Consider the following 25,368-nt stretch of genomic DNA (forward strand, 5'->3'; position numbering starts at 1 on the left):
CCTGCTTGACAACAGCATGTTTCACAGTTATGGATAATCTGGGATATAGTGTCCATGGTGAAGTCCACTCCTTGATAACAAGCCCATCTGTATGGTTGCATCTCTTTCCTGATGACCTGATGCACTATGAGCCCATTGAGCCAGAAATAATTCACCCTCTTGTCACCAGTCCAGATCCACCTGAGACACTTTAATCTTGGCAACTTGATCTACCTCACCATTTTTCTAGATGCACTCAAGAGTCACACTACTGAAGATCACATCTACGTTATGTACTTTTACAGTCAATTTCTTTACCTGAGCAGCTTTCCCTCTGCACTGCCAATTGGTCTTTTTTCCATTGGTCCAGCCACCCCCACAAAGCATTTTCTACCATCCACAAGTCAGTGGGGAGGTGGAACACTGGCCATTTCTCTCCTTCAGCAATATCCAAAGTCAATTGGACAGCTTTCAGCTCTGTAACATGACTTGATCCACCTTGGCCCTCAATAGCTTCTGCAACTCACTATGTATGAATCCATAAATCAGCTTTCCATGTTTGATGTATCCCTACAATATGGCAGAAACTGTCAAGAAAGAGACCGCATTGTTTTTCATTTTCTGGTAGCTGACTATATGGTGGGGCCTCCTCAGCACATTACCTTTTCCTCTTCCTCCTCTGAAATTAGTCCAAAATTCTTACCTGCAGGCCAGTTTGTGATGACTTCCAAGATCCCTGGCTGACTGGGGGTTTTGAGCTTGCTGTGTGATCAACACAAACCACTTACTCCATGTAACATCAGTGGCATGATGTGTGGAAGGGACTTTCCCTTTGAACATCCAGCCCAGCACTGACAGTCAGGGTGTCAGGAGGAGCTGTGTTTCAGTGCCAACCACTTCTGAAGCAGCTCAAACCCCTTCATAAACTGCCAGTATCTCTTTTTCAGTTGGGGTGTAAAAGGCCTTGGATCCTTTGTATCCCTGACTCCAGAATCCATGGGGTCGTCCTTGGGTCTCCCCAAGTACTTTTTGCTAGAGGCTGCAAAAAGGACCATTCTCTTCAGCTGTGGTGTAGAGCACATTTTTCACATCCTGTCCTTTCCTGACTGGCCCAAGGGCTACTACATGAACAATCTCCTTTTTAATTTGTTCAAAAGCTTCTTCTTGTTCAGGACCCCTATTGGAGGTTAGGAAAAAAAAGCAAAAATCCTTTCTCTCAGGGAATTTTTCTCCATTTGTTGCCTAAGAGATGAGAACAATGATACTTAAGAGACAGAAGATGTGGCTGGGAGGGGTGCAGTTGGCTGCAGTCTCTTAGCTGGGAAGTGAGCTTGGTAGCTAGGAGATTTTCTCTTGGGAAGTGCAGAGATAACGAGAGACTTGGCTGGGGGTCAGGGGCTGGCCTCAGCCTTCACTTGCTCTTGGGATCAGAGGGGGGACAGTTTGTGGTTTAGGTGCCGGACTGTTGCTGCCCAGAGGATTCACTGCCACTGCGGAGTTTCATCCTTCACTGCTTCTCCTTACTGTGGGTGGGCCTTTACTCGCAAGAGTGGTCATTGAACTAGACCTTTTCAACACTGGACCCCACTGGGAGGGACCTTCACCATCTACTTGGGTGCCTCAGGGGAAACCTGGGACCCTGACCCTCTCCTCCTCTCCAGAGGGAGCATCTCCCAGCTGTTTGCGGCACCTGCTTGCAGGAGCCCAGCTGCCACTGCCCAGCCCCACTGTTTTCTGCGGCTGTTTTGAGGTTTTGCTACACTTTGTTTGCCACCCCAGGTGTGCTCGCCTCTGCTGCTCCAGCTACTGCTCTGAAGTTCCTGCTACAGTCCATTTCACCACCCAGAGTGACACTGAGACTGGCTGCTCCCCATGAGTTTGCAAAGGGAGCCCTTTTCTCTCTCTCCCGCTGTCTGAGCTGCCATTAACCACGTGGAAAGAGGCTGCTGAACTCATGCCACAGCACCCCTGCAGCCGCAGGGGAATCATTGCACCAGCCCTGCCTGGCTAGGAGCCAACAGCACCGCTACCGGCTGTGACCATAACTACACCAAAGGGGAAAAGGCTTGACAGCCCAGAGAAGGCTGTTATTGGCTTTCTGGGTTTTTTTGTTTGTTGTTGCTGTTGTTGTTGTTGTTGTTTGCCTTAGTATACACATATTCTAGTAAAGAACTGCTATTCCTTTTCCCATATCTTTGCCTGAAAGCCCCATCATTTCAAAGTTATAATTTGGAGGGAAGGGAGACATATTTTCCATTCCAAGGGAAGTTCCCACCTTCCTTAGCAGACACCTGTCTTTTAAACCAAGACAACCCCACTTGAAACCCTTTTTTTCCTGTCACACATGATAGAGAGGGTTTACAATCTGACTGTAATCTGGAATATGCATCCTCCAAAAACCCACAGTGCCCAGGAAAGCTTGTGTGTCCTTCTTGCTGTTTGGTGGGGACATAGCTGCTATTTTGTTGACCATGTCTATTGCCAGTCTGGTAGTCATCTGAAGCACTGTTCATTCTTCTTTCCTTGACATCACTGCCAGTGAGTTGGCATACGATGATGGCGTACTCCATAGGCACTTCTGCCACATGTACTGTGTACACTGCACCTCATCTGGATCTACAGGAGACTGCTCATTATTTGAATCACTGTAGAGTACCTCCAGCACAGCTAATTCTCTCAGGTACTGGATAACTTGCTCCATGGCATTTCACCTGCTTGAGTGCACCATTAGAACATTTTAGAGAGAATATCTTTCCATCACTCTTGACAGGAGTCTGGGAGTTTCTGTCTTCTTCCTAATTTTCTGGTCAATGCACACATCCCAGGACAGGGATCCCAGTTGCTTGGCTACCATCTAGTTTCATATCATGGGCCACCATATCCCAGCATCAGAGCAGCCAGGTCACCATGGGCTCACCCAACTGGTGGCTGAAATATTTTCACATATCTTGCAGCTCACCCAGGGATAGGGATGGGGTGATTATCTCTGGTCCTGCCTCTTCCTCCTGTTCTGAGGGCCCTGCTTCATCTTCAACCCTCACTAAGCAAAATTATTTGGTCCTGGATTTCTTTTTCTGTATAGGTATGACTGTGACCAGCATGGGTTGTTCCTCCAGTTCAGCTGCAGTTTGAGTGGCCAGTGACAGTTGCTCTGCTTTCCTCCTCCCCCTGAGGGTGCTGTCTAGTGATGAGCAGAGTCCAATAAATAGTAGCCAGGGGCCAGCACACTGCAACAAGTTGCTCCTCTGTGGAGCAGTCACAGCATTGTCTTTGCAAATATTCTGTCACTTTAACAGGGTCCTATACTTGTTTAGGTGTGAACTTCCAAACCATTGGAGCAGAGAATTTCCCCCCAAACTGTCTCATTTTCTCCCACATTCCATGCCACTCATGAATATACATCCACCCTTGTGGCAGATCTCTGAATAACCTCCTTAGATATCTCTTTCTTGACTCTGAACATGTAGACCACACTGAGGAGACCTGGCAGACTTAGCAACAAGAGGCTTTCTTTAACATCCAAAGTAAATGCAAAATTCTCAAAAGTTGATGTAACAGGCCTGAAGGAGGAAAAGGGGGTAAAAAGCTGGGGAAAATCATCCTTTCCTGTTTCCCCCACAAGCTGGGAACGATTATTAATGAATTTCCAGAGGTAGCACCTAAGGCCATGGCAGGAGAGCAACACTGAAGACACATCCCTAATGACCCTCATTGTCCTTGATGTTATCATATCATAAACGGATATCACATAGTACAGCAAAAAAACAATCATGATCCCTATCCCTGCTCTGAGAAGGAGCACTGTGATGGGCACATAGTGCATATACAGAAACACATACAGGGTTAGGTACCACAACCATGTGAACAGACCAAGCAACATTGTGCCCAGTGGCTCCATACATAATACAACAAATTCTTAGATCAAAATTGGTTCCCACCAACTCTGGACAAATCTGTTATCTCAACCCTTCATGCCTCACACTGGGTGCCAATTGAAGGCTGTTGTGGTTTAGGAGCAGCACTCCTTTATTTAGAGCGTGTCCAATTCTTGCCCCCACTCACTCCTCCCCTTCAGTGGGAGATAAGAATGGCAGAGATTACAGGTTGAGATAAAACTGTTTACTGGAAAAAGCAATGAGGTAAGAAAATGAACAGTAACAGCAACAATACTAATAACAAAACTGTACAAAAAGAGAGTGATTTGCATGCAAAAAAAACCCAAAAAATCCCCACATTCATCAACCAAGCCAGTACTGCTGTAACTCCCAAGACAATGAACAAAATGGTGGGGGGACACTCCATATGCCATCTTTTTCTTCCCAACCATAAACCATGCGCCCCCTCCTTCTCAGAAGTGAGAATCCCTTACTTCCAACCCCTGGCAGTGATGCGAGTCGTATAGAATAACAAACTAGGTATGCCCAGATAGCTCCAGGCTCTTCTCCCTCATGGCTACTGCAAAAAAAAAACAATTGTCCTGGCCAAAATCCACAAGAGGTTTGCATTAAAATTTAATTATGTATTTCCTGCCACAGAATACTCACGCTTGTAATACAGTAATACTGCAGTCAACCAGTTTATCCCAGACAGTCGAAAACATTTCATTAAGATACTTTTCTCACATGAATGCACAGTCTAAAATACTTGGTAGAGAGATACAGTAATACTTTGTACACTAAGCCGGTGAATGAAAATTGGTTGAAGTTGTTCCCATTTCTTCAGTCAGATAGGTCAGTGTTTTGGCTTAAGACATGATATTCATCTAGAGAGCTACAGTGTTGACAACAAAAGCAGTGTATTGTTCATAAGATTACAAAGCAAAAGCCAGACTGCATTTGAAGTTAACCTCTAAGTTTCACCCAAAATTTTTAAAAACTCCTAGCTTTATATTTATAATTTGAGTATAAAGGATTATTTTATCAAACAGTTAACTGAAATACTTACATTCCATCTAACAGTGCTAACATACCAAAAAACTACAGCTGTGAAATATACCACTGTCCTGGGGTGACTTTATGATACTGGTATCCCCAAACGCCTGGTTTATGGTATATACTAAGTTCTGCACCTTTAAGATTAGCTTTGAGAGCTAGGGAAGTTGAAACTGCTGGAGGCTGATGGGAGTTTTTTCTCCTGGCCAATAACTAACCATTTCTTGTTGGAGTCTGGGGTGCAGACTGTGTGCCCTTGTTTTTAGTGTTTAGTTCTGAGATTCAAGGAAACACTGAATTTCATATAATATGAAATTCATGAGCATGTTTTCATGGTGATACATGAAAACAAATGTTAAAGTTAGATGAAAAAAACTAAAAGTGTAGGTGTGTAGATTAGAAAGTTTCTTAAATCACTGGGTGAAAAAAAATAGTTTAGAGAACAGGAGACAAGATGGAGGATTTAGGGTGTTGTCCCTTGTCCTTTCTTCTTTCTTCTTCATGTTCTTCTCCTGGAGGTTTTTGGGTAATAGTGAGTGATTGGATAGAAAATGCCGCAGTGCATCACAGAGGTGATGGGTCATTGGGTCATTAAGAAAAATAATATACATGTCTATTGTTAATTGGATAAAAATAAGTATAAAGATAAAAGAACTGCGTAGTTCGGGGCCATTTTGTGTATCAGACATGAAGTGTGCCACAAGGCCTTGTTTGTACCATCAGAAGAAAGAAATGTGCCAAATTGCAAAGATTAACCTTGTAACCAGCCTGGAGAGACCTGTTAAGTTTTGTAAGGATCCTTCAATAAACACGAGAAACAAGATTCTAACGAGCTCGAGAGTTTTCTTCGGATCATAAAGACTGAGATAAGTGGAACTCCCCACGAGGGAGGATCCCAGAAGAATTCAGCCCAAAGGAGGCTGAGAGACTAGAGAAAAGTTGTAGACACAGAGAATTAAGCCCAAAGGAGGCAAAGAAAAGAAAGAGAAATTACATTTCTGAGAATTGACAGTGGTTTTGACCATTGAAAAGTGAGATCAACCTGTGAACATCACCTTAAGATGTAAGTCCGGGAATTTCTTGCTCTCTTTGGTTTCCGGCTTCTGACGAGGTAACAGGGCTCTGGCTCAGCCTCCTCCTCCCCCACCAGGCCAGATAAGGCCGCGGGTTGGGGGGGAAGCAGGCCAGGCTCAGCTGAACTGAAACCTGACACCATGAACACCTGCAGCTTGAGCAAGACTTTAACTCTTGTACTACCCGGATGAGACTTGCAGTTAATCCTTTTTTTCCCAGAGAGAGGGGAAGAGAGAGAGTGATCAACATGTAAAGAGAAACCATAAATTATCAAAGACAGTGAAGAAAGGAATTAAGTTTCAGAGGGGGAAGAGAAATAAGGAGATGCTTTAATAAGCTGAAATATTTTTCTGTTAAAGCTATAGAGATGGACAGTAGTGTTCTGAAAAAAACCTTTAATTCATGACAGAGTATATTGGGAGGAATGGAGTGTTTCAAAGTGTGAATTTTAAGCAAATGGTGAAGTACTTGTGATCCTATGAGATGCTGGAACAGAAAAAGAGAGGTAATAGTTGATGATTTGTGGCCTTTAAGAGTGTCATGGGGTGGCTTTACCTTTAAAGTGGTTTTGGGAGCTAAGGAAGTTGAAGCTGCTGGTGGCTGATGGGAGTCTTTCCTCCTGACCAATTATCAGTCATTTCTAAGAATTGACAGCAGTTTTGACCATTAAAAAGTTAAGTCAACTTGTGAACACCCCCTTAAGATGTACAGTCAAAGCTCTCTTGTTCTCTTTGGTTTCCGGCTTCTGAGAAGGTAACAAGGCTCTGTCTTGGCCGCCTCTCCCCCCCCCTCCAGGCTGGACAAGGCCGCAGAGGACGAAAGGGGTGGGGGGGGGGAGGAAAGGAAATGGAGCCAGCCAGCCTGGCTTAGTTTTCAGTTTCTGCTGCTGGACTGAAACCTGACACCATGAACTCTTGCAGCTTTTCTAAGACTTTAATTCTTTTACTACCTGGATAAAACGTACAGATTTCTCCTTTTTCCCAGAGAGACAGAGAGAGAGACAATCAACATGAAGACATAAAACCACCAAAAACAGTGAGGGAAAAGAGTTAAGTTTTAGATAGGGAAGAGAGAATAAGGAGATGCTTTATAAGCTGAAAATATCTTTCTGTTAAAGCTATGGAGATGGACAATAGTGGTTTGAAAAGACTCCTTTAATTCATGACAGAGTATATTGGGAGGAATGGAGTGTTCAAAGTGTGGATTTTAAGCAAAAGAGAGAGTAATTGTGATACAGTGAGTTGCTGGAACAGAGTTGAGCGAAGATTTGAAGCTTTGGGGGCAATGAGAAAACTGTTTCCAGAGAAGCTCACAGAGACAGATGAAGAAGACTTTTGCCTTTGAATAACTAATCCTTAAAATGACATCCCTAGACTCATGGCCCATACACACCTCAGAGTGATGTGAAATGGGAGGAGTGAACTCTGATGACAGGATTTCCGGGCAGCTGACATCAGGGAAATAGAAAACTATAACAGGAATAGTTTTCTCGTGAGAAACTCCATAGATTAGCAAAAGAAGACTTCTGTTTCTCTACAAAGACTGATGAAAAGACTGTAGCAGAAATTGAGACTGTTTTAACCACCAAAGTTCTAAAGTTTTTTGTCTCTATGTTGTCATGTGTACAAAAGAATGGTCAGGTAGTAGGGGATAAAAGAGTATTCTGGAAGTTTATTCTGGTGTTTTTATTCTTGTAGTTTTGTTAATAAACTTTCTTTATTCCTTTTAAGTTTTAAGCCTGTTTTGCTCTTGTTCTAATCCATATCTCACAGCAAGAAATAAGTAATTTTTTTAGTTACTGCTTTAAAACCACGACAAAGAGGTAAAGAGAAAACTTCTGTTTCCAGAGAGGCTCACAAAAACAGATGAAGAGAACTTTTGCCTTTGAATAACTCATCCTTAAAAATTACATTCCTAGACTCATTGACCCATAACACACTTCAGAGTGATGTGAAATGGGAAGAAAGAACTGATGGCAGAATTTCCGGGCAGCTGGCATCAGAGAAATAGAAAGCTATGAAGAAAATGGTTTTCTTGGGAAAAACTCCATAGATTAGCAGAAGAGGACTTCTTTTTCTCTACAAAGACTGATGAAAGGACTATTTCAAAAACTAGGACTGTTTTAACCACCAAAGTTTTTCTTGTCTCTATGTTGTCATGTGAAGAAGGGAATGGTTGGGTAGTTGGGGAAAAAAAGGGTTTCTGGAGGTTTTATTCTGGTTTCTTATTCTTGTAGTTTTTGTTAATAAACTTTCTTTGTTCCTTTTAAGTTTTAATCCTGTTTTGCTTTTCTTCTAATCCATATCTCACAGCAAAAAAATAAGTTTTCTAGTGATTTTTTAGTTACTGCTTTAAAACCACGACAACCACATCACACAGAATCACTAGGTTGGAAGAGACCTTCAAGATCATTGAGTCCAACCCAGCCCTAACACCTCAACTAAACCATGGCACTGAGTGCCACATCCAATCTTTTTTTAAACACATCCAGAGGTGGTGACTCCACCACCTCCCCAGGCAGACAATTCCAGTACATTATCACTCTTTCCTTAAAAAACTTTTTCCTAATATCCAACCTATATTCCCTTGGTGCAGCTTAAGACTGTGTCCTCTCATTCTGTCAGTTGCTGCCTGGAGAAAGAGACCAACCCCCACCTGACTACAACAACCTTTCAGGAAGTTGTAGAGTGATGAGATCACCTCCTTATCTCCTTTTTTCCAGGCTAAACAACCCCAGATCCCTCAGTCCTTCTTCATAGGGCTTGTGTTCCAAGCCCCTCACCAGCCTTGTTGCCCTCCTCTGGACACGCTCAAGCGTCTCAACGTCCTTCCTAAACTGAGGGACCCAGAACTGCACACAATACTCAAGGTGAGGCCTCAACAGTGCCAAGTACAGGGGAAGAATGACCTCCTTTGGTCCTGCTGCCACACTATTCCTGATACAGGCCAGGATGCTGTTTGCCTTCTTGGCTACCAGGACACACTGCTGGCTCATGTTCAGTCGGCTGTCGACCAGTACCCCCAGGTCCCTTTCCACCTGGGCACTGTCCAGCCACACCATCCCCAGCCTACAACATTGCAGGGGGTTACTGTCGCCAAAATGCAGGACTCGGCACTTGGACTTATTAAACTTCATGTTATTGGATTCCACCCATCCATCCAACTGTTCCAGGTCTCTCTGCAGAGCCCTCCTACTTTCCAACGGACCAACAAATGCTCCCAGCTTAGTGTCGTTTGCAAATTTATTAATGAAAAACTCAATATCCTCATCCATGCTATCAATAAAAATATTGAACAGAACTGGCCTCAGCACAGACCTCTGAGGGACACTACTAGTGACTGGCCACCAGCTGGATGTAGCACCATTCATCACCATTCTGGGCCTGGGCATCCACCCAGAGAAGAGTGCTCCTGTCCAAGCTGTGGGCTGCCAGGTTTTCCAGGAGTATGCTGTGGGAGACAGTGTCAAAGGCCTTGCTGAAGTCCAAATAGACAACATCCACAGCCTTTCCCGCATCCACCAGGTGGGTCACCTGGTCATAAAAGGAGTCCAGGTTGCTCAAACACGACCTACCCCTCCTAAACCCATGCTGGCTGGGTCTGATACCCTGGACATCCTCTAAGTGCTGTGTGATGACACTCAGTATAAACTGCTCCATTACCTTACTGGGTACTGAGGCCAGGCTAACTGGCCTATAATTACCAGGATCCTCCTTCCCACCCTTTTTGTGAAAGGGTGTCACATTGGCCAGCTTCCAGTCATCTGGAACCTCACAGTGAGTGAGGACTGTTGGTAAATGATGGAGAGTGGCTTCGCAAGCTCATCTGCCAGCTCCCTCATCACCCTGGGATGGATCCCATCTGGTCCCATAGATTTATGAATATCCAAGCATCTCAGCAGTTCTCTGACTGCCTCCTCCTGGATAACAGGGGGACCATTCTGCTCCCTGACACCATCTTGAGGACAAGCTGTCTTGAGGACAAGCCGTCTTCCCACTAAAGACTGAGGCAAAGAAGGCATTAAACACCTCCGCCTTCTCCTCATCTGCAGTTACTAAGTTCCCTCCCATATCCAACAGAGAACAAAGGTTGGTCTTACCCTTCCTTTTACCATTAATATATTTGTAAAAACATTTTTTATTATCCTTTACAAAAGTTGTCAAATTAAGTTTGAACTGAGCTTTGGCCTCCCTAATTTTTTTTTCTACATGCCATAGCAACCCCCTTAAATACTTCCTGAGAAATCTGACCCTCATTCCAGAGATGATACATCCTCTTTTTATTCCCAAGTTCCTTCGAAACCTCGTTGCCCATCCAGGCTGTACATTTGCCTCGTCAATTCATCTTTCGGCACACAAAGACAGTCTGTTCCTTTGCCCTCAAGATCTCTGTTTTGAAGCACACCCACCTTTCCTGAACTCCTTTGTTTTTAAGGGCTGCTTCCCAAGGAACTCTATAAATAAGTCTCCTAAATAGGCCAAAGTCTGGCTTCCAGAAGTCTAATGTAAAAGTCATAATGATGTTCCTCCTCATTTCACCAAATATCAAAAACTGTATTTCATGATCACTATGCCTCAAATGGCCTCCAACCACCACATTTCCCACCAGCCCATCTCTATTTGTAAACAACAGGTTTAGCATAGTCCCTCCCCTGGTGGGCTCACTCATCAGCTGTGACAAAAAGTTGTCCTCCACACACTCTAAGAACCTCCTGGACTGCCTCTTTTCTGCTGTATTAAGTTCCCAGCAGATGTCTGGTAGGTTAAAGTCACCTACAAGAACAAGGGCTGGTGATCCTGAAACATTCTCCAGCTGCTTACAGAATAAGTTGTCTACCTCTTCTTCCTGGTTGGGTGGATGATAACAGACTCCCAGTAGGATGTCAGCCTTGCTGGTCTTCCCTTTAATTCTTACCCATAGACATTCAACTTCACTGTCCTTAGTTTCAACACCTATGGCATCAAAAGCCTCCTTAATATAAAGGGCCACCACACCACCTCATCTCCCTTTCCTGTCTCTTCTGAAGAGCTTGTAGCCATCCAGTGCAGCACTCTAGCTATGTGAGTCATCCCATGTTTCCATGATGGCGACTACATCATAGCTTTGCTGTTGCACCATGGCTTCCAGCTCTTCTTGTTTGCTACCCATGCTGTGTGCATTATTATACATGCGCCTCATCTGGGCTACTGATTTCATCCCTAACTCAGGTTTACCCCCCTCGGGCCTGCTTCCAGACAGCCCAGCTGTATCCCCTTCCCCCTTCAAACTTAGTTTAAAGCCCTCTCAATGAGTTCTGCCAATTCATGAGCTAAAATCCTTCTGCCCTTAACAAAGAGATGCAGCCCATCCAGTTCCAGTAGGTGAGGTGCTGTAAAAGTTGTCCCATGGTCAAAGAACCTGAAATTCTGCCAATGACACCAACCCTTGAACCGCTTGTTAATAATGTGGGCTCTCCTATTCCTTTCATCGTTTTTCTCTGTCATCAAAGGGACTGAGCAGAACACTACCTGTGCTCCAGCCCTATCAACCACATGACCCAGTGCCCTAAAGTCCCTTTTTATTGCCCTGACACTCCTATTTTTAATCTCATCACCGCCAACCTGGAGTATCAGCAGTGGGTAATAATCAGAGGGCTGAATCAGCCCAGGGAGTCTCACGGTAATATCCCATATCCAGGCCCCAGGGAGGCAGCAGACCTCCCTGTGGGTCCAGTCGACATATGGGGCCCTCTGTTCCCCTCAGGAGTCACCCACTATGACTACCCTTCTTTTCTTTTTGATGTCAGAGTTGGTGATTTGTCTGACAGATGAAGTGTAATTGAGAAACTCACTGGGCAGATAATTTTCTTCTACATCATCTGGCTGACCCTCTAGATCCAGGGCCTCATACCTATTCTGAGGTGGCACCTGGCTAGGTGATGGGGGTCAGGAGGATCTTTTATTACCTCCCTGAATAGGGACCCATTTCCACTCCTCTTCATCCACCAGATGTCGTTCTAATTAGGAACGGCGGAAAGAACGACACGAACTCTCAAAGGAGTCAGAACAGGAGAGAATCTCTCAGTTTATTGCTCCAGGCCTGTTTTATAGACAGATACGTGGAAAGTACAGAAAAGAAACTCTTATTGGTTAGTAAACTACTACATCACCATCATTGGTCAGTGGGGCTCACCATCCCCCTGACCTCCTCCTGCAAGGAAAACAAGGAGAGCAAAACAACACCTGCAAGACTGTTTTGTTTCCCTGAGGATTGTTTTAATTCTTTCTCATGTTTTTCCCAGGCTACTTTCTCAGGCAAGCCTGAGGAGCTATGCGGCCTGTAATTTGTACAGGCACTCTGATTCAGATTTAGCATCCATAACCAGGTGTCCTCCTATTGCCTGACAGTGGGAGGCATGGGACTCCTCTGACTACTGGTGGGCCTCCCTCAAGGATGGAAGGGTGGAACTCTAATCTATTTCCCTTTCACTTTCTCTAACACTCCTTAGTCTTTCAACTTCCTCCCTAAGCTCGGCCATCAGCGAAAGATCATTCAGCTGTTCACACTGCAGGCAGCTTCTTCTGCAATGCCCCCTGGTACCACTGATAAGCTCAAACACTCCACACAGGAATGGGACTGGACAGACGCATCCTTTTTGGAGGGTTCTACTTGGTTACATACACTTTTACTAACTGCAGTTTTTTATCATGTAAAAACCATTACTTACAAAAAAAACCCCAAAACCAACTAACCAACAGAAACAACAAACTAAAAACCCCACTAGCAGGAGGAAACCTGCAACCCTGCCTGCTTGCCCCGCCTGCGCAAACTGCTTTGCAAACTGCTGTGCTACACCCTCAGAGACGTGCCACGTTCCTTTTTGCCTGCTCCAGTTCGCAGCACTCCCTAGAGCCCTCTTTTAATCACCCCACTGCTTGCTGGAGGAAAGCCCCGCCCTGCACCTGTGTGGCTAACATCCTCCCCTGCAAGACTACCTCTCCGTGGGAAATGGAAAAATGGAAAATTCTACAGATGCTGAAGGGTTCAATCTGCAGCCTTGGAAAGAGCTTGGGTTAATGTAATGATGAAGGTACACAGACATTGGGTGGAGAAATTATAAACTTATGTCTCTATAGTTATAAGTAAGAATATGTTTTAAGTAAGTAAGAAATTATATTAAGTTGTCATGGGTTAGCTTCACCTTTAAGACCGAGTAAAAAAAGGGGAAGTTGAAGCTACTGGTGACTGATGGGAGTTTTTCTTCCTGACCAATTATCAGTCATTTTCAAGAATTGACAGCAGATCTGACCATTAAAAAGTGAATTCAACTTGTAAACACCCCCTTAAGAAGTACACTCAGAGCTGTCTCGTTCTCTTTTTGTTTCCGGCTTTGGAGAGGTAACAAGCTCCGTCTTGGCTTTCCCCCCCTCCCAGGCTCGGGACAAGGCCGCAGGGAGGGGGGGAGGAGAGAAAAGCAGTTTAGCAGTTTAGTTTAGTTTTCAAGGTCTGCTGCTAGACTGAAACCGGACACTATGAACTTTTGTAGCTTTCTTCTTTTAATTCCTTTACTACTTAAATAAACAACAGATTACTCCTTTTTCTTAAAACAGACAGAGAAAAAGAGACAATTAACATGTAAGACATCATAAAACTACCAAAAACAGTGAAGAAAAGAGTTAAGTTTAAATAAGAAAGAGAGAAAAAAGAAGATGCTTGTTGCTGAAAAGTCTTTCTGTTACAGCTATGGAGATGGACAGTAGTTTAAAGACTCCTTTAATTCATGACTAGAGTATGGGAGGAATAGAGTATTCAAAGTGTGGACTTTAAAGAAAAGAAGAGGATAGTTGTAACACTGTGAGTTGCTGGAACTTGCGAGTGAAGATTTTAAAGCCTTAAAGGAGCCAAAGAGATGGCTGTTTTCCAGGAGGGCTCACAAAAACAACTGAAGAAGATTTCTACCTTTGAATCACTTATCCTTAAAAATAACATCCCTAGATTCAATTTGACCCATTGCACACCTCAGAATAGTGTGAGATGGGAGGAGTGGACTCTAGAAACTCCATGGATTAGCAGGAAGAGACTTCTGTTTCTCTACGGGGACTGATGAGAAGACTCTAGAAATTGAGACTGTTTTTGACCACCAAGATTGTAAAACTATTTTTTTGTCTCCATGTTGTTATGTGTACAAAGAAATAGTCAATTAGTGAAAAGAAAAAGAGTTTTCTGAAAGTTTATTTTGGTATTCTTATTCTAATAGTTTGTTAATAAACTGTCTTTATTCCTTTTAAGTTTTAAGCCTGATTTGCTCTTATTTTAATCCATATCTCACAACAGAAAATAAGTAATTTTTGTTACTAGTTTAAAACCACAACATAATATAGTTTGAGTTTTGAGCTGTAAAACTAAAAAACTAAAACTAAAACTAAAAAACTCAAACTAAAAAAATAGTTTGAGGTTTGAGCTGTAATAATGTGATTTATAGAGTAAGCTAAGGATCTAGAAACTATAATAGAAGTGTGTGTATGAGTACATGACCTGTCAGCTTATTGGCTAAGAAACAGACACAGTGTAGCAAAATTAAGCAAAGGTGATAGGTTAATAAGTAGAAATAAATTTTGTGTTAACTGTCTATTGGACCAAAATGTTATATATTGCTGTGTGAAGAAGAAACCCATGACTACCTTGAGCTATGGCTGACTTGTTGCTCCTCTTTAAATCTCACGCCTTCAGACTGATATCTTATCTGGCTTACTTGAGCAATAAATCATCTCAAAGCATGGTGGTCCTATTCCTCGTTTTTTATCTCGACACCTCTCTACACACACCATTAGGTATTTGCTGATTCACAGGTACAACTGAGTCATTTTTGCAATCCTTTGGAAATTACATGTCTTTGCATGTTTCCATTCCTTCAAGATGCAGATCTGGAGACAATGAAGTTGGATGTGCCTGTCTTTGAATGCCTCATTACTGAATATTCCAAAGAAGAGAGCCTTTTGAAGGCAGATTTTTTTTGTCAATCAGACATTACTTAAGTACATTAGCTCTGCTATGCACTTTCTCAATTTAACTCATTTAATACCCACTTCCTCACACAATCTGCACTGTACCCAAGTTACTCATTTTCATTCCTCCTGCTCTTAGAAGAAACAAGCCTCTTTCCACTTCAACCCATGAAAATCAAACCAACTACACATCCTTTGATTCCACATCAAATCCATTATCAACACTTTTCCTATCTCTTCTACAGGATAAGGTTGTTGTACCTAAGACTCTGCAGTATTCTTTTTGCACAGTTCTTCTAATCAAGTCCTCTATGCTGAATTCCTTCTCTTACCAAAAAGCCTCTAAGGTGGCTTGTACTTTCTCTGATTGGCTATATAAAACAGTAGGCAAGCCTGAAAAACAGATCTACCCCAAAGAAACAACACAAGTACACATCAAATCCTTCCCTGAGAGCCATACAGATGGAATCTTGTGCTCTCCTGCTGCCAAGGTACATGCTGCAGAGCTCAGCATACTACCACTCCCAAAAGGCTGACATGAGTCAATCTGGGAAAACAGCTCTCCATAGCCAGAGCACACAAGCCTGCTACACAGGAAATTACCACAGAAGACATCTGTGTCAATTCTTTTAAGTTATTCTGAGACCAAGACATAACAAGGGGCAAGGGAGAGGAATGTACCTAAATTAAAGGTGGATGAAATGCTTATGGAATCAAAGGATAACCAACAAATGCTTAAAAAGAAGTGTTTAGAGAAATAAATGGGAGAGTTCAGGATAGTTTCTGGATATGAAATCATTGGTGCCAGTCCTACACCAATACTACAACCTCACCTCTCCCACAGCCACGTTTCCCACGGTCTGAAGGCCTGTCTCCTTGATTGCTGTCCACTCCATTCTCTTCAGCTCTGACTGTGGAGAGAGGACAGCTTAAGAGATTCATGCATGAGACAGTATAGCCATCTGCTTAACCTAAACCTCTAAAAAAAGGCAAGATTTTAAAGTGGGCTGGTTAACAGATGCCAGTCACCCCTCTTCTTTGGCAGCCTTAGCTACAAGCAAGTTATTTTTACTTTGTAATAGACCATTAGGAAGCAAAATATCTAAGAGGAAAATGCCCTTCAGCAGACACACTTCTGTTGGGTTGGGGTTTTGGGGGAGGGGAGAAAAGCAGTGTTTTGCAGCCTACACTATTAATTATGGCCTTACCTCTTTAACGAGGTAGGAAATAAAGCTGCCTCATACTATGCTTCCTCAATAACAGGCTACATGGCAACAATGAAAGAATAAGGGACAACCAAGAACACCAACTCTTTTGTCTGCCCATATCATATACCTGTACAACAAGGGGAACTTAAGACAACTGTCCTCTGTATTTAAATCAGAAAGAACAACCGGGTGAAGGTGAGGCATTAGAAAAGCACTAAGCACTGCACCTTAATTAATTCACAGAAAACTCCCGAGGAAGTACTCCAAAAGATGGCTGTCTCTTTGAAGGAAGGAAAAAAAAAAAAAAAAAAGACTGACCACTTAAAAACTGTTGAGATTTTGGACTGCACAACTTTTCCTAATGGCGGCAACAAAGCCAATAATGCTTGCATTGGGAGGAGATATCAAGATTTGGTAACAACTTGAAAAAAATCTTTAATTCCAGTTTACAAAAAGAGGCAAGCAGCATCTGGCTCTGTCAAAAAGTTTGCCCTTCACTTTCATTTTGATGGATCTGATTTCAATTTTTCTAAGCATTGCTGCAAATTTTATCACTATTTTTTTCTAACTTGGACATTATTTTACAAAGACTCACAATGTCTTCACTGGCACAATATTTGAAGATGTTACAATAATTAAAAGAATGGGCTAATATTGTACATTTTTTTCATGCTTTTAAGTTGAAAGTTAAACATATTTTTTCATTGGTGTTTCTCTGCTCATCTATCAGTGCATATGGCACTTACAGGCAATTTATATAGTTTTGATACTGCTGATAAAACTTAAAGAGAAAAAAGCAATGTGCATCCAATGGCAATCTAATGTGATGCTACCTAACTTGGAAACATCAGTTTGCTTTTGTAGAATGTATTTTTGCACCTGTATAAGCTGTAGAAAAATTTTAAATATTTCAACCCACAAAGAATTTTCTGTGTTGTAGAAACTCACCTTTGGTTAGCTTATGAGTAACATATGCTCATATGATCCCCCCATAATGATCCCAGTCTTTTCATTCCCCTTAATAAAAAGATGAGGACATCTTCAAGTTCTCCCATTCATAAAAAGAGATGTAATCAAAGCTGGATAATTTTTTCATTAAAAGAAAATAAGTGCATCAGCTGTGCAGCAACATACTTGCTTCTCAAGCAGTTTTACAGAGTCAATTCTAAAACTTAAAAAATAATAGCAATTTGTACAAGATCAATTAACCAAAAAAGGACAGAAATTTATATTTAGTGTCTTTGAATAAACACAGACCATCCCAAAACCAAGTCACAGACAGACTGAGCATATCTGTTGCATAAACAGGTTATGATCCCTTCAGTGCTGAGCTATAGCTCGGACAGACTTTACTCCATTAAGCATTTGCTCTTAACCAGTTTCAGCTGCAAAAAAAGTGTCTGAATCTTTAAAAATGAACCCCTATACATACACTCTCGGCCACGGCTGCCTCCTCTTCCCCATCTGTTGGAACTTCCCCATCCACGGATCATTTCTCTGTCTCCTCGTTTCTCTCTGTTCTCTTTGTTTTCCAAACCTTCTTTTCCAAGGCTTTTCTTCTTTCCCCCTACAGTCTCCCAAGAAGTCTATTTGGATAGAATAAAATTAGATACAAAAGTCAAAAAGGAAGAGACAGCTCTCAATGTATGCTTCTACCTCACATCCCTCCAGTTCATGGGAAAAAATCAGCCATACATACATATTACACTGATACAAATGGAAACATAAGTTGCATTTTTTGAAAGAAATGAAACAAAAAACAAGTTTTAAAAGTTGGATTTTTTATGGCAAGTGAGACTCCCAAATACTTCTGGCTATAATGGATTTTTACTAGTTCAAGGAAGCCTAGATATGACCACAACACAGAAATTCTGCAAAGCAAGCAACAGTTTCCCTCTCAACTACCTCCATAAATCTAGCAAGGGAGCATGTACAGAGCTATCCTTTTCTCCAAAGGAAATGATAAAATGCTTATAAGTATCATTGAACAATAGACAGTAAGCACATGGCCGGGGGAAACCACTATCCAGATGTACTAGAATTCAAGCACCAAGAGACAAAATGGCAAAATAATAACTTGGGAAAACTGGAGCTTTAGCTTTAATATTAAATTCCATCTTTAAAATAAATTCAGGGATCATATCAGCACCATAGAAATTGAAAATAAAACAACTAAAACACTCGTCAAGAATAGCACAGCAACTCATATTATGCAATTGTACAGTTAGTCTATTGAGCTGTTAGCTGCAAAAGAAAGAAAAAAGGTATTACGTGCAAACCATTAAGATGGCAGATAGGTTTATGTATATGTCCCAATCTCTAGGAGATTTTAGTCTAGGTAAGGTATTTGAGAGATAAAATTGCACATGCAAATGAGATGGCATCAACTGTGAAGCACCACAAAAAGCCATGACCTCTGACAAGCATCTGCATTCAACAAAAAAGGTTGGCTATCAATAGTTTCAGGTCCTATCCTATCTCTTCTCAATTCAGACAACAGCAACTCAGCAGCCCTCACACAGTAGGAAATTATCAGAGTCCAAAATGACTAGACTTGAGGAAACTAATTCTATTGAGAAAGTAGGTAACAAAGCAGTTTACAAGTATAAACTCAATGTTTCAGTATCTCCTTTGGACACAATAAGTACTAAAAGAATAGTTATTCTCTTTTTTTTTTTACATGATATGGAAAGAAGGCTGAAATCACTTTTCAATTTCACCCCCAGTATAGAAGACTATATCGCCATAAACCAGCTTAGGTGAAGCACAGACAGCACAGATTAGAAGTACAAAACGATGTGTTTGAGCAACACCACATAATTTGTGAGGCAGAAAACTGTTTCACCCAGTAATTATCACATGGCTTCATCTGCCATAGCCTGTGTAACTGTATTATGTACTAAAATACTCCTAAAACTTTAGTTATTTCACAGGAGAAAAAAAACCCAACCTCCACTGACAACTGAAGAACCAAATCTATAAATTTCAAAATGTACTACTATTTTACTAATGGCCATGGTGCCAAAAATCGTGAACAATTGCAAGAAATACCCAAAACTGGATGAGTCTGCAAAGCTAAAGAGGAAGCAGCCTCTCTTTAGTAAGGTTTTACATGACTTAGGAAGGATCAGTAAAAGGATGACTATGAAAGCATTGGATCCATGCTTTCCCAGAGTATAATCTTGAGGAAAGCCTCAAAAAGTTGGGCATGTCCTTTGAGATACAGTATGATGCTACCTCTGGGCATGGGAATCCATCACAGACTATTGAAGCTGTCTCTTTTTGCAATCAATTAGCTCCCTTACAATTTCAGCTGAGGATGCCTGAGACAACCCAAATGACAGCTGTGGGCCTGACCTTCAAAAATAGGTAACAGAAGCTGCCTTGCTGGCCTGGTCTTAGATGGAATGAAGAATAATCTGAAAGGTCCCCTTTGTTCTATCTTAAAAGGTTTAGGAAGTAACATATGGTCAGACATAAAATGGATCTTATGACTGTAGGAAGTTAAATTAATAGAAGTCTTGGACAAAGAAACATGCCCTTCTCAACTCTCATCCACAAGCCTCTGTCTATCCAAAGACAGACTGACACAACTGTTGCATGTGAAGCCTTCATAAAGACTAACAGTCACGGAGCATAAAGCCTTAAATATTACAGCATTTAAAAAGAAGACAAAACTGTCAGAGTATCAAAAAAATTATAAATGGACATTCTAGCTATCACTCCTTCTTTTAATTCCTCAATTTGGAGAGACACATCTTCTTCCAAATGTGGTAAAAAAACCTTCCAGTGCATCAAAGCAGAGCGAAATTTTAAAAAAAAAGAGATTTGGGAATCTGCATTCAGAACTAGTACCACCTCTTTTCCAACCTTACATCAAATCCACAGTTAAAGTGTTCTGGAGTATAACAGCCTTCAAGTTGGAGGCCCACAAATTTGCATAAAGAATAAGTTTATTCACACTCTGATGAGAACCCCTTCTAATTAATACTCCTTCCTTCTTGAGTCCTTCAAGTTGTCTGCATTTGTTTGAGTTGCATTTTGTCTACAAAGTGCAGTTGGTTCAGAGGGAGTTGTCAAAAGAGCAATATATGGATATGCTACTTCTAATTGATAAATGAGTTCAGAAAGTTTCTTCCATGCCATGATCACTTATAAAAAAATTCGCTAAAGGAAGCATTTAAAATTCTCTATCAGCCAGAAAACGATTTTCAACTCGAAAATGGCAAATATGAGGAGTACAAAAGAACACAAAACCAGCACATTACCAACACAATTTAATCATGATATGCTCTCTTCTATTCCCAACTTGACAGTTTGTTCAGTATTATATATTTCTGTGTTTCAGATGACCTCAACTCTGATAAATGAAAAGGGGATAGGAAAGAAAGTCCTCTCAGTCAGAACAGTATGTGTTCTAGATTTAGGGTGAGTGGGGGTGGGTTTCCTCATTAACAATAAGACAGACCACATATCCTGACAAATCACAAGAAATACTGAATGTTCAGCATTAAGAAAGGAAGTCCAGGTTTCTTTCCCAATTTAGATGAGATGGAATCTAGCTTACTGTCTTGGACAAACTGTAAGAAGACCCTCCAGCAAAAGCTTGAGATACAGTAAGACATTTTCCTGGTATCTCTTGGGATAGAAAATTGCTCTGTGAAACATTCTAAGCAACATTATTTGTTGTTATACACACATTGTTTAGTCTCCTCTTTCTGGTTTTCAATGAAGTTATGCAAATGAACAACAGTGAAAGGATACTTGTATCCTCTTTTGCCATTAGTAATGCTGTCAATGCAACTTTCAGATGTGGAAACCTCCAAATTCAATACTTGCAATGCAAACCTACAAAAGCTGCACAACTTCAAACATCTACCTGTGCTTTAGGTTTATAAAGATTATCCTTTGAGGCAAACACTTAGACTCAGGTCTCATGGTTGGGAGGTGCTACAAACATTGGAGCAAAAAACAGGCCTGTGTCTGACAGAGCAATGATTTCTGCTGCAGAGTTAAAATTATTGTATGTAAATGAAAACCAAAATATTCTGCAAGAAACCAGCTAAACACCCACAACATTTTCAAGGTTCAGCCTAGTCTAAGGCATGTATGCAGCAGAAAAGCTGTCCTGGTCTCCATTTCCTTCAAAATAATTTGGAGGCATGGAAATTGAAAGCTTCCAAAATGTGACTTTCACAATCACTTCTAAGAAGTGGAAACAAAAAAAAACAGCTTAATAGGAAAGTAAAACCTTACCGTGTCTGAACTTCCTTCCAGCAATATGTTAATTGCTCTGTTCACGTCCCCGTTACAATCATGTAGTGCCACTATGCACTCATCCTGGTTTTTCCCCGTCACTTCCATAAGCTGGCAGTAAGAGTCAGACATGTTAAAATATTCAAATTATCTTTGTAAGAAAATAAGAGTTAGTATCAGCACAGATTCAAAAACACACATAGCTACTGTGTCAGAGCAAACTAAAATCCTAAATAAAGGTAAACACAAATTAAATAATAATCAAGAAAGCACTCTCTCACTTTTTTTTTTCCCTTTAACTTTATGCTTGGAGATTTCCTATGCAGAACTTGGTTCTTATACTTCCCACTAGCACAGCTACAGGCATTATTGGTGAGGATACTTTGGCTTCAGGAAGCACAAAACTTCACTTCTGGCACATCACCAAAACAAGTTCATAACAACAAAAAGCACTTACTGCTTCAGAGGAGGTTTTACAAAGAAAAAGTCAATAAAGTTGCATACACAGCTCTGGAAGGGCAAATTATTTTTTAAAATAATACCACAATTTACCTTTAAACTATGATTCTATGATTTTTACTTTTCTTGAAAAACAACCAATATATTGGCAAACTCAGTTTACACAGGTGACATTTTTCCCCAAGTGTGTGCACACGTGAACAACTTGAATGCAATCTTTATTCTGACAATTATTCAATTGGGACCATACTAAAGAGATATAGTCTGTAAGAGATCAGCACAGATGAACTTTTGCTTAAAGGCCAAAGGAAAATACACCAGTGTAACCATACAGTTATAGCTATATTAGCACACAATTTCTTGAAAACGGACTTTACAGGGCAATAAGAGTACCTTTTTCTAGTGAAACTTCTTCTGAAAAAGGTTTACTCTAAATCAGAAACATGCTCTAGCTCCAAAACACAAGTCAGCACTGTTGCAGTGCATAAAAACTCTGAATCATAAGAAACATACTTGTTTCACTTTATCTTCAAAATCTGTGTCATTCTTATCATAGATCATCTGAGCAAGGCGAATCTGTTCTGCTGTTGCCTGAAAAACAAACATCCAATAAAGTACACAAAATTTAACTATATTTTTTAAAGTTTCTCCTAGTTATCAAAATCACAGAATACACAGATTTGGAAGGGATCCACAAAGATCATCAAATTCCAACTCCTGGCCCTGCACAGGACACCCCAACAATCCCACCGTGTGCCTGAGAGCATTGTCCAAACCCTCCTGGAGCTCTGGCAGCCTTGGGCCATAACCATTCCCTTGGGAAATCAGTTCAGTGCCCAACCACCCTCTGGGGGAAGAACCTTTTCCTGATATCCAGCCTAGCCCTCCCCTGACACAACATCAGGCCATTCCTTCAGGTCCTGTCACTGGTCACTAAAGCGTCACTTTATTTTTTTTTAATCTCAAGATTCTCAAAAAGAATATATACAAGCACAGTGGTGCTACAGGGAAGGGATTAACATCTCTATGCCCATTTTATAGCTAAATAGTTAGCTAGAACAGAAGCAATTTCAACATATTATAATGTGTTTGAACCACAGTTAAAGCTCACCACACAGACAAGGCAACCATATAATAAAATTTATCACAGAAGCTTACACTTTGATATTACTTTTATTTAGTATCTACAACTCCAGAGATAGTTTTATCATAACAAACTGGTATTTCTAAATTAACCGCATCTCTGATGATGCTTGTTCACATCACTCTCCACACCTCTCCCAATAACCACCTTGTCGCAGTTGAGACAGACACAACACGACACTCCGAGGTTCATGCAGCAATACCAAAACTTTATTTTCACCACTTGCTTTTATATGGTTGACCCCAATTGGCTAGAAACTTGGTGTCACCCAGTTCACTGACCAATAGCTGCCTGCGTACATGCTCATCAGGGACTGGCTGGCATCCGTTCTCTGTAGCCAAGTCCCTTCGCCTCTCAGTGCCCTCTCTCCCAAAGATGTTTCCTTTCTTTCACAGGTATAGGCTGATTGAGTTAAGGTCACGGTTACTTGTGCCTGTGAGGCTTTCAGGCCAGCTGTTAGCCATCACAGTTCCCTCTTTTTGTTATTCAACTACAAATGCAGTTTTTGTCATCCTCTTCGGAGCCCTTCACAGACAGGATGACAAACACGGCACAATGACTGAAACAATTATGATAACACAAAGGTGATGAGCCCAGTTCAAATGAGACTCTTTACCCGACTTGACAAGCCTAACCTTTCCAGCCATTGATCTAAAATCTCTCACACAACACATCATCAAATTTTTTACAACTGTGTCCAGGAGCTAACGAAAAAAGAACAGTAACAGCACAATTTCACTGGATGGCATGCCACAGGCTATTTACATCTATAACTGAATCACTCAAACTTAAGGAAGTTTCATTTACCTTTTTGTTATAAACAATTCAATCCAGAAACTATCAGAGGAAACATTTTGCTTTCTTGTTTCAGTTTGGTCTTACATGTCATGTCCAGGTGCATAATTAAAAGTTACACATCCTTCTGCTAGTAATGTCTTTAAATTGTTTTGACTCTTGAGGTTTAAGTGAAGTCATAGGTAAATTGTTGTTCCAAAGGTTCCATATTTCCACACAGTGGGTGCAAAACAGTAGTTCTGGTTACTTTTCTATGGCATCTGCTGTGGGGCCATCAGGGAGGCATTGTTGGTTGTGATCCAGAGCAGAGGGTAGAGCAGGTCACACACACCGAGCAGGTACCCATCGAATACCAGCATCTGTGGAAATACAGGCATACCCGCGCCCCCAAGTGACAAGGTCCCAAGGACCTTCCCATTTGTTGATAATGAGGTCCCATACCAATACCTTAGGCTTGGGTGACTGGACACCACTAGAGGACTGTAATGTTAAAAAGTGATTTTAAAGGACAGGATTTGGGGGATTTGGCAGTATTGTTAGATGATTTAAAGTGTACAGAGCTTTGGCCACCCTACTCTGTGGGGTTTCACCACACATTCCCTCTTTTTGTTTTTCAAGGATATGCTTTAAAGTGCCATGGGCACACTCAACAATGGCTTGTCCTGTAGGGGAATGAGGAATACTAGTGTGGCTCGACACACCCCAGAGCTGTAGAAATTGTCAAGTGTTTTGTGAGAGGTATGCAGGGCCATTATCAGTTTTTATAGTATGAGGAGTGCCTAGGGCAGCCAAGGCTAACTGCCAGTGTGCGATGGCATCACAGCTTCTTTCTCCAGTGTGAACTGATGCCCACATGGTAGATGAAAAAGTATCTACTGAAACATGCATATTTTAAGTGACCAAATTCTGAAATGTGTGTGACATCTGTCTGCCAAACTTCTAAGGCTCGCAGACCACGGGGGTTAACACCCATCTGCAGTGGTGGAGTGTAGCCTTGACAATCAGCACAAGTATTAATAATATTGTGTGCCTCTGTATTTGTTAGCAAAATTTGTCATTGTAGGGCTTGAACACCTTGGTGGAAAAAGGCATGTGATACTCTTGCTTGTGCCAGCATACCTGATGTGGCACTGTCCAGGCAGGGCTAGCTAACCAATCAGCTCAAGCATTACCTTCTTCTATAAAGCCTGGCAAATTTGTATGATTCTGATTATGCAATATATAATAGGGACAAGTTCTAGCTTGGATTGCATGCCACAAAGATTTTAACAGTTCAAATAGTGCAGCATTATCAATTTCTTTTAGTAATGTTTGGTCCAATCTTTGTGTGATGTCTGCAACATAGGCAGAATTGGTCACAATATTTAATGGAATATGAGGAAATCATTGGAAAGCCACACCTACAGCACATAATTCCACTGAGTTGATCCACTATTGTGATCCTCTAGTGTTTGCCATCCATTGTCATCTTTCCAGGTCACAATAGCTTTCCCTGTTTCCCCAGATCCATCAGTGAAAACTGTGAGACCTTTCAGGGG

General features: G+C 41.5%; 1 protein-coding gene across 11 annotated transcripts in view; it reads right to left on the reverse strand.

Annotated features, from left to right (window-relative positions):
• Positions 1-25,368, reverse strand: part of LOC131592130 (ubiquitin-associated protein 2-like) — a 216,174-nt gene that overhangs the window by 168,633 nt on the left and 22,173 nt on the right. For all 11 annotated transcript variants that reach the window (XM_058863421.1, XM_058863417.1, XM_058863420.1 and 8 more), the window contains 4 exons: positions 22,405-22,482; positions 21,433-21,543; positions 17,609-17,762; positions 15,802-15,879 (listed from right to left, as the gene is read on the reverse strand). In XM_058863421.1, coding sequence (XP_058719404.1) covers positions 15,802-15,879; positions 17,609-17,762; positions 21,433-21,543; positions 22,405-22,482 — 421 coding nt within the window. The remainder of the gene's footprint in view (positions 1-15,801; positions 15,880-17,608; positions 17,763-21,432; positions 21,544-22,404; positions 22,483-25,368) is intronic.

This window comes from Poecile atricapillus, chromosome W, assembly GCF_030490865.1.
Source record: "Poecile atricapillus isolate bPoeAtr1 chromosome W, bPoeAtr1.hap1, whole genome shotgun sequence".
Taxonomy (NCBI): Eukaryota; Metazoa; Chordata; class Aves; order Passeriformes; family Paridae; genus Poecile; species Poecile atricapillus.